At 34.4% G+C, this 14044-nt stretch overlaps 1 protein-coding gene across 1 annotated transcript in view; it reads left to right on the top strand.

Annotated features, from left to right (window-relative positions):
- Positions 1–6349: 6349 nt before the first annotated feature.
- Positions 6350–14044, top strand: part of tram2 (translocation associated membrane protein 2) — a 30667-nt gene continuing 22972 nt past the window's right edge. Inside the window, 3 exon segments of the mRNA XM_028797187.2 lie at positions 6350–6553; positions 10793–10856; positions 13323–13432. Of these exon segments, the coding sequence (XP_028653020.1) occupies positions 6350–6553; positions 10793–10856; positions 13323–13432 (378 nt within the window).

The raw sequence follows: 14044 nt of genomic DNA, 5'->3' as shown, positions 1-14044 counted from the left end.
AAATGTTATGCAAACAGTCTTATTGGTTAAAGCATCCAAACTCTTTCCTTTTATTAATGAACTGTTGATTGAAAATTCTCAAATGCTATTTCAATTCAGTGGAATGTATTATAAGATTATGGCTCATATTCACTTAGCTTATTTTAGCAGTAATAAATTAATAAAATGTAATAAATTAAGTTTTCAGTCAAAGAGAAATTATTTTGTATACATGTATATTTTACTATATAGTAAATCAAAAGATGTTGACTGAAAAAATAAGTCTGAGGTGTCCACATTGTTTTAATTGTTTCTATAGTAACACCAATAATGAGCTTTCCCCAGAAGAAAAATAACTTGATTTTTGTAAAATACGTTTTTCGGTACATTAACTTTTTATTCCACAAAATGTAAATTTGTTCAGTGTGAGCCAACTCTGTGCTGTAATAGGTTGTAGAAATATGTTCCTCTGCATATAGTACACATATAAATTGCTTAGAAAAGACTAATGCTACTTTGGTTTAGTTAATTGAATGTTTACTTGATGAATGTTTCTGTTTTGACCTTATAGTGAATCATCACACAAGTAAATAGTTAAGTGTAACAACTCTGATGTAGATTTTTTTTTTAAATGTGTCAAAGTCAGTTTTATCACTACAGAGTCTGAGGAAATGAAAAAGTCCGATTTCTAAAATGCCTACAATATAAAGAGAGACAAAAAAGTGTAATTCAGTGGATTTGAAATACACATTTTTTGAGGAATTTCAGGTACAACTGGGAGGTAAAGTAATAATACATTTGAAAGATAAATGGAAAAATCGTGAAGTGATTAATAAATAACTACTGTTTAATGAAGTCATTAATCATTAAAATAACATGAGTATAGGTCAGGTAACGTAGAAAGACAAGTGGAAAAGAAGCAATCATCAACTAACAAAGACATTCACATACCGTATCTTGGTTCATGACTGTTACCCATTTAACTGCACTCATAAATTAGATTAAGAACCACTGGTAAGGGTGTACATGAGAAGATCATGCATTTGATGTTTGTTAAAGCCATATGTCAGCGTCTTGATACCTTGATCATAATGGGTGATTGTTTACAGAAAACATGATGTCCATATTGAAAATAAGGCAACGGTGATTCTAAAACTGAACACTGTCAAACAGTGGAAGAAATGTTATTTTTATTACAGTAGATCTTCAACAAGTGGTCTAATTAAACTTTGTAAGAAAGCTAAAATATTAATTGTGGGACAATTTAACATTTCAAAAGTTCAGTTACCTGATTTAAATTAAAATGAAGAAACAAGTGTGTGCTATTTAATTTCTTGCACACTTCAAGAAGATAGAAAATTATATTTTCTCAATCCTACAAAAATACTTTTTCAAATCATTTGTATAGTGGAATTGTTTTCATACTAGTTGAGATGAAGCCTTCAAGGTTTTAACAGTCTTATTCAGGGTTACATAATGAGCCAATGGTGTGAATTGCCCTTGAAGTTTAAGAGGCACCTTAGCAACCAGTACAGAATACATGAATATTTTGCACAATTTTCCAAAAGGTTTCAAATGGATTTTATGCTATCCTAAAATGGAATTGTCTCATCTCTGGATTTTTATTAACCTTTATCTGACACGAAAAATAAACAAACATATAATTAACAAATGTAGCACTGAAAGTCCACAGAATATGTCAACTTAGGATGAAAAAAAAATCTTTAAAATATTATCTTGCTTATGTGTAGCCCAATTTTTAATGGTGGTGTGTTTTGCGTAAGTTCTGACTTGTTTATCTTGTGCCCAGTGCAGTATGAATTCATTCTAAGAGCTTAAGGACAGAATCAGTCTCTGAAATCTTTAGACAGCTCTGTTGCTGATTCAGCGCTTGTTGTTTGACAGTTACCACCCAACTCACAGCTTATTAGCTGTTGATTTCCAGATTGGTTACCTGCTCAATTTTGTTTCATTATTCATAGTGGGAGCAGCCTTCTAACAATGCATCCTACTTGGAATGTGTGCAGATTCCTATAAGAAAAAGTATAGCTGTACTTAATGTTATTAATTTAGAATTTTGTTTCACCACTTATTTGTAGCATTTCAGCCTTAAAAAGAATTACAACTGCTTATGAATTCAAATATATTTTGTTGTGGAAGTGAATATATTAAATATAAGTGGCTTGCCAACCCTTTCATAACCATATTGAATACAAATTGTGTCATTATGCAGATTAACTGATCTGAACCTGTGCTAGGTTGGCATAAATTTCAAAATACTTGAAGACTCTTCAATTCCACCCGGTCGGGGGGGGGGGGGGGGATGTGTGTGTGTAAACTTTAACATTATATAAAGTTATTGTCTGTTTTTTACCTGCATTATTATCAATCTTTAATTTAATATTGTTTTTTGTATCAGTAAGGTGCTGCTGGAGTATGTTAATTTCCCCTTGGGATTAATAAAGTATTTTATCTATCTAAAATATAAACTTCTGTATAATTAGAGCAACTGAATGTGATTCATATTTTCAGACAGCACCACTAAAATCAAGATTTCTTATAGTACAAATTAAATAATGTAAATTCAATCTCTGCTTCTGGGCTCTTGCAAATATTTCCTGCATCCAATTAATTTTTGTTCTATTCTGGTCCAGTTTTTTTTTACAGGTTCCCTTAATCTTTGTAAGGCCACCATAAATTTCATTTGGTAAATAGTTGGTAAAGCAAGTGTCTTTAGAGACTGCCTGTTAATAAAATGTGTATGGTTTTTCCAGTTCACTTCTGTTACTTAAACTGCTCTTTCATTTTGTCATCTCTAACATATAGCAATAAAGTCCACAATCTTTCTCCTTACCCTAAAATACAAGTAAAAGCCACTGTGTTTAACAACGAAAAAAAAAATCTGAATGGCTAACACTGCACTTGAGATTATTTGCAAACCCTATATGTCTGTCAGTAAGTGTTGGCAATTCTAGACGCTATACTACAAAATATATAAATTGGATGAACATTTAGAGGCAGCAATGGATTATACCGCTTGACAGCCTAAAGCAGAGATGTCTAATTATGGCCACAGTGGCTGCTTTTCTTCCAACCACTATCCTAATTTGATATTGGCCTTCATTGAGCTACTTATTTAATCAAATGTCTCATTGCAGCTCTTAATCTTCAGTCTCAGATATTAATGATTGTGCAATTTAATTTCAAAAACAGTGTAGTCTTTATTTACTCACTCACTAAAAGTGCTATGGATATTGTTCCACGAACCAGCATGGGATTAACAGTGATGTGAAAATTATAAAGTAGTCAGCAGCTAACTTGGTAACATCCTCATCTGTTTTTGTTCATATTTAAATGTTGGTTTAATATCTACAAAATGTTATGTTACAGAGTCCACAAAAAAATACAATACGCACTAGTAGAAAGTGTAAATGCCATGTTCCATTAACCACACCAAATTATTTTTTTAGTGTAAAATTGGTTTCACTGAAAGTCAACATTCCAAGGTCAGAATTAGCTTCTCTTTGTCTTCAGTGAAGATGGCTATTTAAGGACTGAATTCAGCACCTCGTAAATCTGCTAAAAAAGTCTGTGAAGTATAATTCCTTTGGTTAATTAAAAAAAAATCACATACATGAGAATAATATTGGAAACTGAGACTAAGTGCACTACCGGAGGAAACAAGCAAGCAAATAGACATGAAAATTTGGAGCAAACTAACCAAGTTATTGTTAGTAAGTGCTAACCCTGAAGGTTGTAATAAAATTTGGGTGTAATGCTGAGACAATTTACTGTAGTTATTAGAAAACCAAAAAAGTGAAAGGTCAGTGGTCATTTGTGAAATGTATGTTCCAACATTGGGCAAGGCCTAAAAATCTCCCATGAACAACTGCAACATAATGTCCCCTCTCACTCTCAAATCTGCTTGATCCATTTCATTGTCCGAAGGAGCTGTGGCCTATTATTGCGTCAAAGCAATAATCATAGGTAGAATGGGTGCTACTCCATCACAGGGCTCACTCATACAGTACATACAGCCTCATTCACACAATGTTGAATTAAGAGTCACCAATTAACCACAATCTGCATGTCCTAGGGGATGTGGGAGAAAAAGCTGAATAACTATAATATATATTATATACACTTTGTGTGTGTATGTATATAATATATTTACATAATCTGCAGTAAATTATAGATATTAGTCTAAAAATGAAAATATTTAGTACTAATGTGTTGAGTTTTCATAAAATGACAAGTATTTTTCAGACTTTAAAAAGTATTGTTCTGATATTGGCCTCATTCAAATTAAAAGAAACAGTATCATCAGCTTTTTAAACACTTTAATAATAATAATTATAATTCATTACATTTATATAGCACTTATCTCAGTACTCAAAGTGCTGTAACTACCAGGCCTGATTTAATGCAGCTCTGTCCATTATATTTATGACTACATTTCACTCTTACCATCAGCTCACGGATCCTAGAAAAACACCATTCCAAGAAATTCCTGAAAAGACTCCAGGAAGAAAAAATGCTAATATGTATTAACAGTCTGGAAGCTGTTACAAAATTGTTTTTTAAGCTCTAGACCTACACTGAACAGCAGTTGGAGGTATAACAGCCTCCTACCTCATTGTCGGCTGTGGCCAGGTTCGTCCAGCCTCTAACTATTAGTATCCAAAAGAAAATTAAATTAGTCAGTCATCCCAGGTACTGTATCTCTTTCTAACCAAAATCTCTTTAAAGATAAGCCTAATACAATTTAATTAAATCAAACAGAATCCCATAACAATATTATGGATCTGCATTCCTCTTCACAGGTTTGTGTTCATGACTTTGACAAGACTGGACTGAAAAGAAGAAAGAAGAAAAGACTGGAAAAAAACTAAATCGGAGGCATAGTAGCAAGGTTAAACCCACTGTGTATTACCAAACTGTACCTGGGCAAACGTCAAGTGTTCTGGAATACTGTACACTGAAGGGAGGAGTCAGTACTGGAACTGGAGAATAACTTGACACTGCATTCCACACTAAGATCTTCACAGTATATGCACAGTAAAGCATGTTGACAATAGTGTTATGATTTAGAAAGCTTTGCTACATTAGGACCTTGAACACTCTCTGTCACAGAAATAAACCAGAAATTCTATGGTGTGTCTAAGCATTCTTCAGGGAAACATCAGGCAATCTGTCAGTAATGTGAAGCTCAACTGAGTCATGAAGCATGAGAAATGAAAAATATCAGCAAGCCTACATGAGTAATAGGGCATAAAAATAAATGTACAGTTTTGGAAGGGTGTAGTTGTAGTCCAAATCTAAGTTGCACTCCATTATACTGAAACAAGCGGTCCATGCTCAAAACTACACAAATGCCACTAATTTCAAGAATTTACCCTATGACTAGTAGGCTAATATTGCAAAAAAGTACTCACAGCCTGGCTAATGACAGCAAGAAAATGCAAGTTGCAGTTACTTCTTTTAATGTGTGCTTAAGCAACTATTGAGACTGGCAAACGTTATTTTTTCATAAAATGCACTTAGTATTGCATATTTATCTTTAATAAGTCAATAAAATAGACAAAGTGTTTCTTAAATTTGTTTACTCAGAGTCAATTCTATTCCAATATTAGGTTTTGTTTGACAATCTGATATCTTTCCCTTTGAATAATGTGTAATTTTGTAGACAATCAAATGGAATCAAATACCTTTTCTGGTTTAACAATTCATTGTTATTTTTGTAAAGGCTTTTTAAAAGATGCCGTATATGTTGCATGACTTTAATTAGTTATCTTTTTTAAGGAAGCATTTGCCCCATGATCCATAAGTCTATGAAATTCAGCAAAGTATGCACTTTTTCCTTGTGTTCAAGTGGATTTCTTCCACGTAGCCCAGATTTTCTCTCACATCCCGAAGACATGTTTACTGGTGACTTTAAATTAGCCAAGTAAGTCTAAATGTGTGTGTGAATATACCCTGTGATGGATTAGCTCTTGGTCCAGAGCAGCCTCTTACCTGGTTGTCTACTGTGACCAGGTTCGTCTCTGAAATTCCAACTATACGGGATTAAAAAGCCTTGGAAATTAGATGTTAATAAACTATAAAGTAAAAAGTGTATTATGTATTTCTTGGGATTATTAGTAAATAAAAACATTTTTACATATACTTCAAAATAACCTCCAATAGTCTTGAAACAAGACTCCAATTGTTTTAATGATTTCAGATTTGCATGCCTAACGAATTTAAGGTGTCAGAAGTTAATAACTAAGGAAACACTGTACGGTCTTTTTTTTATCCTTTTTTGTCGGTAGCGACTTCCCCTTTAAAGGCAGGAATTCAATCGGATTCTTTCCCTTTAAGCGCACTGCGCATGCTCGTGAAACTGGAGTCAAAAACTTTTCTTAAGTCAACTTCACAGTTCAGGTTTTTGATTTCAGTGAAGAACGCGACTAAAATGGCTTTTAGGAGGAGAAACAAGAGCTATCCGTTCTTCAGTCAAGAATTTCTCATTCAGAATCATGCTGATATCGTCTTTTGTTTGGTGGTTTTGATTTTGATCGGGTTGATGTTTGAGGTGAGAAATTGTGCAGAGTTAAATTGTTTTCTTTTTAATAGATCGTATTTTGTTCCTTCATGTCTGCGTTTTTTTAAATGCCTGGCTATGTCCACGTTTTCAAGATAATGTAGATCAGAAGTAGTGCAATCGAGAATAAAAAGCGAAAAGCATGTATCAGCGACAGAAAAAGTAAAGTTTTTAAGTCGATGGGTTTTTTTTTTTTTGCTCGACCGCATTCCTGCCGCACAGCTGTTTCTCTACGTAAATTATGGTTAATATACAATTTCAGGGAGGCGCAGCTACATTTTTTCAGGGCCCCTGATCTGCCGGTTTTAGCAGTTCGCAATTCTATTGCTTTCTTGTAAACGACTGGCAAAGTTGTCCATCACGTCATTACAGTTAATGAAAGCGCCGTGATTACTGCTGCAGAGACCAATCCTAGCCAGCGGTGAAAGCGCTCCCCTGTGCCCCACAGACTTACCGTAGCCTCTCGCTGGGTTCTTCCTAATAACATTTCTCAACTGAATTGCCATTTACTCTTTCGTGTTTCTACTTTTGTTTTACTGAGTTTTTATAACCGCCTGAAGATAGTCAGAGGCGCTCCAGGCGGGCAGCATGACTGCCACGTCTCAAAGTCTCGCGGCCGGAGCGATACGCGCCACAGCGTCAAGACAGTCCAGGGGAGAGCGGCACGTCTGCGCTTGCATTCTTTTTTACTTTAACAATCATGACGTCGTTAGACGTGTTCGCTATTGTAACTATTCTCAATAAACCATTTGAGACGCCAACCCGGAAAAACGAAGTACGCGAAGATATCGAAATGCAAGACATAACTAGCAGTAGTCAAATTATCCGTCCGTGTCCGTCTCTCATAAAGTTATGTGGTTGTGTCAGTCACAACCGTCGCGTGCTTCTGAGGAAGTGGAACAAATGGCCTTCCCGTCATTATTCCGTCTAAAGCGAGAAAGGTAAGGCGACAGTTTTTGTTTTGTATCGCGCCATTCAGCAACCCCTTCTGAACACTGTTTGAGCTTTATCACCGTTATTTTTAACAGCGACAGGTTCATTAAGTCTCTCCAAACCACACGAGGTGGAGGTTGACTCCTTTGGGATTAGTTGGAGAAATAAAGAAATCCCCTCACAAATCTTTTCATAGGTGTTGGTAATGCACACCAGAAGACTATTACAATTTTTGTCAAATAGCTTTTTACACTTCTGTTTACTCATGCAGAGCCGAATCATACTGTGTACCCAGTGCTGTCCCTAAAGCTTTTAAACTTGTAATCCATTAAGTTATATCATAGTTTATTAATCTTAATGACTACTGACAGGGTTTTGATCGGTTTTTATAAGTCAGTCAGTTGTTCTTTTCCTATCTGACATGGTCACAAAGTGCTTAACAACTGCAAAGTAGGTTTCAGGATATCTAGGAATTTACTGGTGAGTGTTAATTGTATCTGACTTTCACCTTGGTACTGATTATGTGCTTATGCGTGAGACTAGTGTATTGTGGTGTAGTGTATTTTTGGTAGAATGAGATGCATCTTTGATCTGTATACTTACAGTATTTGTCCCATCCAACCTGTGGTGTAGTTGCACCCATCTTGTAAGTAGTACAACAAAGCATTCCCTTTTAACTCTCAAGAATCTGTGTGATTATCCCATCTGTGGACTTGGGGCATTTCTCACTCACAGTCTTGCTCTCTGAGCCCAAGGCTACCTTAATCTCCTCTTGAGGTACTTTTAAGTCATGTCCTGAGGTAACCTCAAAGGCTGGGAGCGACTCTTGATGCACTGTAAAGATAACATACTCAAGATTTTTCAAGTGAGTTCAAGTGTGTGTGTACCTCCCAAGTCTTCAGTAGCCTTTAATGAAACCATTTTTAAAGAAGCAAGACAATGTACTTCTCTAAGTTGGAAATTATTTTCTTTCCTCTTGATGCTGGGAAAGAGATGACTGGTTTCACGCTAGTCCACATTTAACTAGCCAATAAATTTGCAAGGAGGCCCAGGTAGAGACCACGTGCTACCACCTGTTGGCCAGAAGTTATTCTAGCCTCTTCCCAGCCTTTTAAAGCCTGTCAAAGTGAAAAAGTGTCTAACATCGCAGGGAATGCTGGGTCATCAGCCTTTTACCGTACTGATTTTTGTCATCTTGAGTAGTATGTGTATGCTCCTTTTACGAGGAGAAATTATTGGATAAAACCATTAATACAATAGAAATTTAAGCTCCGTAAATAGGTCTATATTGCTTGTGGGACAGTTAAAAATGTTTTACTGTCTATTGTGTTTCACAGAGTTTAGTGAAAGCATCATTTAAGCTAAACAGTGCCAATATGTGCCCCTGTTAAAGGGTAAATGAAACCAGCAGTTTGAGCTAGCCAAGAATTCATCAGCACAATCTAACCAATTGGATCCTGAAATACCATCTGTGTTAATTAAGCTCTTGGAACAACAATTCTTATGCAAAATTGGCAAGCATTTGTTAAGGGCATGTCACACTTAAAGACGTTGAGAGATTTTCAGTCATATACTTAATTTATGTAATCTTGAGGAGTCTAAGGCAGTCAGTCACACACCCATGAAGGACATTCGTCTAATCTGACATAGCCAGCAATGCATCCCAACTAGCCCATAATTCGCTTTAACAAAATCAAGCATATTATGGGGGCGGGCTCTGTGTGCATTAGATCTGACAACCAATAAATTCTTATTTGGAAGTACAATATCTTTAATGCAGTGATGAGGAGTAAGGAACATAGGTGTTTTGAACCTCACAAACATAAGAGAAGCTTGTATCTTTGATGTCTCATGTTTTATTTATCATGACAGAATGGGGGGGGGGGGGTTTGGGGGGAAGGTTGTTAGCTTGGTGCTCACCTGGTAAATGTGACATGGCCAGAAATTTTCATTTGTTTAAATTGACATGGTCTGGCGACACGATCAACAACTGCAGAAGCCATCACTGAACAGCAATTAACAATATTAAAACGCCCGTTAAAAAATCCCAAGTTACTTTAGAGCTTTCACCGCTGGTGTCAGTTATCCAGTTGTATGTCCACAACATCTGAAACGAGTTTTTATTGATTACATTATGTTAAATAAATACTTCCAGAAAATGAAATTAGTACACTTAAGTAATGCTTGAATTTGAGATGCAAGAACAAACTTTGGACACACAATCAGCACTTGTGACTGAACGTCTGTATATTGGCCAGTTAGGTTGGCCACGTGATTAATTGAACTAGCTCCGAGTTTAAATATCTGACATTGCAATTAATGTAGTCAGAATGTGTTACACATACTTTATCTGTTTCTCAAAGAGGCATAGAAAGCAATAGAAAAAAATTTCCACTAGTCAATATACAGTTCGAAGTAGCTGTAAATCAGGTTCAGACTAGTCAAAGTGTAATTAAACATATCTCCTAATTAGTTGTGTATTAAAAAAACATTATAGTTAATTGATCTAATTTTGCCTAGTTACTACAGAATTGTACAGTATACTGTATATCTGGCTCTTGTTTTTGACAAGTCAAAGTTATATGCTGGATGTATTCACATTCTTTCTAATCAAAATTGTATTTTAAAAGGTACTAACTATAATTTGAAATAATCAGAATATCAGTAGTCAAAGAAGTGTATTATATGTTGAACTAGCTTACCATTTTACTGTGCCTCATATGCTCAAAGGGAAGTCGGAAACAGTTAAAGCACAAACATCCATAGAAGAGAAAATAGTTTAGGGTCACAGCTTACAAATGATCTTGTTGGCACTAAATGAAAGAGGCTCTGCAGTTGCTGTTTTATGCTGTGGTTAAAATGAATCACAATTTTAAACAAAATCCTAATCATCAGCAGTACTGAAAACCAATATAAATTAATCATTTAAATATTCTTCAGCTTCTTTCTTAGTTACTTAATAAATAATGAACATGAAAAATTTGTTTCCCAGAAATTTTGCAAAACTAGATTGTAGTGTTTCTGTCACACTTTAGGCAATATAGTGGCATACGTTTTTAACTACAGGTATTTATCTTTCAGTTTACACACAAGACAAGGAGACGTTTCTGCAAAGCAATCTCAAAGTTAAATGGATGGGATTGGTTTGTGATGATAAGAAGCATGTGTATATTATCAAAATATTACTTTTGTCATGCCTACACAGTTCTAAGGTGTCTCTCATATGACTTTAGATTTAATTTTTGAATATTTTTTTGGTAACTGAGATGTACTTAACATCACTTTAATTTGTTTTAGGTGACTTCAAAAACAGCCTTCCAGTTCATTCTTCCCCAGTATAACACCAGCATTCAAACACCAGGTGAGCAATTAGAATCAGTGCATGGTCAGCTTAATGGGAATAAAATGTCTCCAGATATGAGGAGCCCCTCACCCCTCATTTTTCTTTTTCCGATATAGGATCTTTAAATTGTGTTCATGTTAGTACTACATAGTACTGCTGTTGTCCTCAGTAACAATTGCATATGTGCTACAGCTACTCTGTGTGTATAGCCAATCAGTTCTCAGATATGCAGGCACATAGGCTATTGCTTTTTAATGTTTTTGTTAACAATCTAATGTTATCTGCCAATTAAAAAAAATGGGGTTAAAAGTATTATACATATGCACTGCTTTGATTGTGGTGCATAGTTTTAGAATATTTATAAAATGTGTGTGTTTTATGTGTTGGGAGACTTTGGTCACCTCCTGATAGGTTGAACTGTTGATGGTAACTGTTTTAAATGATTAAACATCTCAACATACCCACCTTTCTTGCTTTAAAATTAGAAAAGGCATACATTATAGATGGAGTGTTTTTTTTGTTTTTTTTTTTCTTCACCTGACTAATATGATGTGGTTGTCATGGTGTTTTGGGCATTTTTTTTTCCCCCTTAAAGCATCTGTCTGGCAACCTGTATGAATAATGATAGGATAATGGTAATTAACCCAGGCATGTATTCAACATTACTTGATACAGTTTCTAGTGAATATTTATTGTATCGGGTACCACCTTATAGTATACACCATCCCAAGATTTTTTGTATATGTACAGAGCTATAGTACAATTGTTTACATTTTTCCTACAGTTTGAAAATGGGTACATTAAGTGATTTGTTTCATGTCATATAGTGAGTCAGCATCAAAGGTTTGGATCAGCTGCCTTGCTTTTTTAATTCAGTTCCTTTGCTGCCACACCACATTGCTTTCCATTTGGAGACTAATTAGATGTTCTAGTACAAGGTAGCAATCTTGATTCATCCAACTTGTATTGCTTACATAATAGCTGTATAAAAGTATATAATTTCTGAAGTTAACAAACTTGTGGGGACAGCTGAAGACGATTTCTCTTTCTCATCCAAACACTTTCTTAATAGAAAGATAATATGCAAAGAGAACAGGAGTAATAGTTTTGCACAGCATAATCACTTTTTGTAATTTCCTAACTCCTGGGTACGAGATTAAGTAGATCAACTTTTAGAGTAACGTGGGTCAAATTTGGATATTCTAAACAATAGATGGATTCCTAACCCATTTTAAGCAATAAAATTACAAAGTTGATTTTGTAATCTACATTCATAATTATTAATGACAATACTGCAGTACTCCAGAGTATATGTTTAGCATAATGGTACATATCGTTACTTTGTATCCCACTGAAGTTTAGAGTTTTCTTTGTTGAGAGTATAGTATACCTAGTTGTCTTAATAAAAAGGATCCATGCAATATGTACAATGGAATATTCTGCTTTGATTTTTACTTCATTTAATTTTTTAGTTCATTTAATTTTTTTTATCAACTTAAATTGATATTACCTAAATGTTTTTATTTTTGAAGCATGCAAGGCATTTTAATCCCCTATTTAACTATGTTGACAATTTATAGTTTTCTATAACCCAGTTTCCAAAAATGTTTGGACATTGTGTAAATAACCTCTTGATTCTCTGAATATTTTAATAATATTATGTGCCATAGATGATGAAATCCCCAAATTCTTCATAATTTTATGTTGAAGAACATTATTCTTAAACTGTTGCACTATTTGATCATGCAGTCTTTCACAGAGTAGTGACCCCTCTATCTTATTTCTGGCAGACTCTTTTTACCCAATCATGTTACTGAACCTGTTGCCTTTTTTTTTTTTTTTTTTTTTTAGCATTACACAGCTTTTTCAGTTTTTCCAATATTTTGTTGCATCTGTCCCGACTTTTTTGATACTTGTCGCTGGCATAAAATCAAGATGAGCATGTGTTTTTCATTGATTAATAACATTTCTCAGTTTATACATTTGATATGTTGTCTTTATTCTATTTTCAATTAAATATGAGTTTAAATGATTTCAAATCATCACCTTCTATTTTTATTTGTATTTTACATTGGAAATTGGTTTATAGTATAAAAATATAAATACTCAAGATGCCACAAATAATAAATGCTTTTTGAAGGTTTGCATAGAATTAAACTCTACAAATGAGTCAGAGAAGCAGTTGGACAGTTCCCTTTAGGAAGCTGAGTTTGAGCCCATTAATATGTAGAGTAAAATGTATCGCATTACATTTCTTTTACTTAAGTTCACTTTTTTTTTTTTTTGCTAAAAACATGTTAATGTTACTGGCCTAAATAAACACGTCAATGTTATCCTGCAGGTGCTGTTTTTGATATTATTGTTGGATGCTGCATTTTCTAACAATTTGAAAACAAGTTTCACGGTATTCCATGTTAGCTGATTTAGTACTCTTTCACTTGTCTCCACTTCCTAATTTTTATTTTTTTGTGTTAAATTCTATAGATGGCGAGGTATCATTCTATCATTATGGATGGAGAGACTGTTTCGCAATCATTTTCTACATATTTATCACTCTTATTCTGCATGCAGTTGTACAAGAGTATATTCTAGATGTAAGTATGTTTACTGTATAATTTAAATCTATTGTTTTGTAATTAGTTGTGTTTAAATTTGCAGGCTGTAATAGTGGTGTGGGTGGTGGTGGTGTCTTTGTCTCTTATTATGCTGTTATAATCACCATATCACTGCTCATTGAAGCATATATATATTTTTTGTATGAGTTTGAGGGGTGAATGTTCTCTAAATCTGACTTAAAAGTTTGCATGAGAGCATCAATGAGGAAACATGCATGAAGAAGATATGTTGCTGTCAGCTTCTGAGAAATCTTCTAGCCTGAACTGCTGCAAGAAATTTGACTCCTTGATCACATCACATAAATAAAAAAAACCTATTGTAAAGAAAGGCAGTGTAATACAGTATATTTTCGTTCTCTGAATTCTTCACACATTTTCTCAGGAGGACCTAATTAAGCATATGCAGTCAAAAAAAGTGCAATAGGTTACAGTAAGGTTAATAGAAGTAAAAAGCTAGTTGCTACAGTAACATGATTTCTGATTAAAATTAAAAATAAAAATAAATTACTTAACAGTATTTGCCATAATACCGCCTCATCTCCAGTATCCAAACTTGGAAGTACTGTGTGTGTGTGTTTTTGTTTTTGTTTT

This window comes from Erpetoichthys calabaricus, chromosome 3 (genome assembly GCF_900747795.2).
Source record: "Erpetoichthys calabaricus chromosome 3, fErpCal1.3, whole genome shotgun sequence".
Taxonomy (NCBI): Eukaryota; Metazoa; Chordata; class Cladistia; order Polypteriformes; family Polypteridae; genus Erpetoichthys; species Erpetoichthys calabaricus.
The sequence above is the reverse complement of the archived record's forward strand: the minus strand, read 5'-3'. Positions and strand labels throughout refer to the sequence as shown.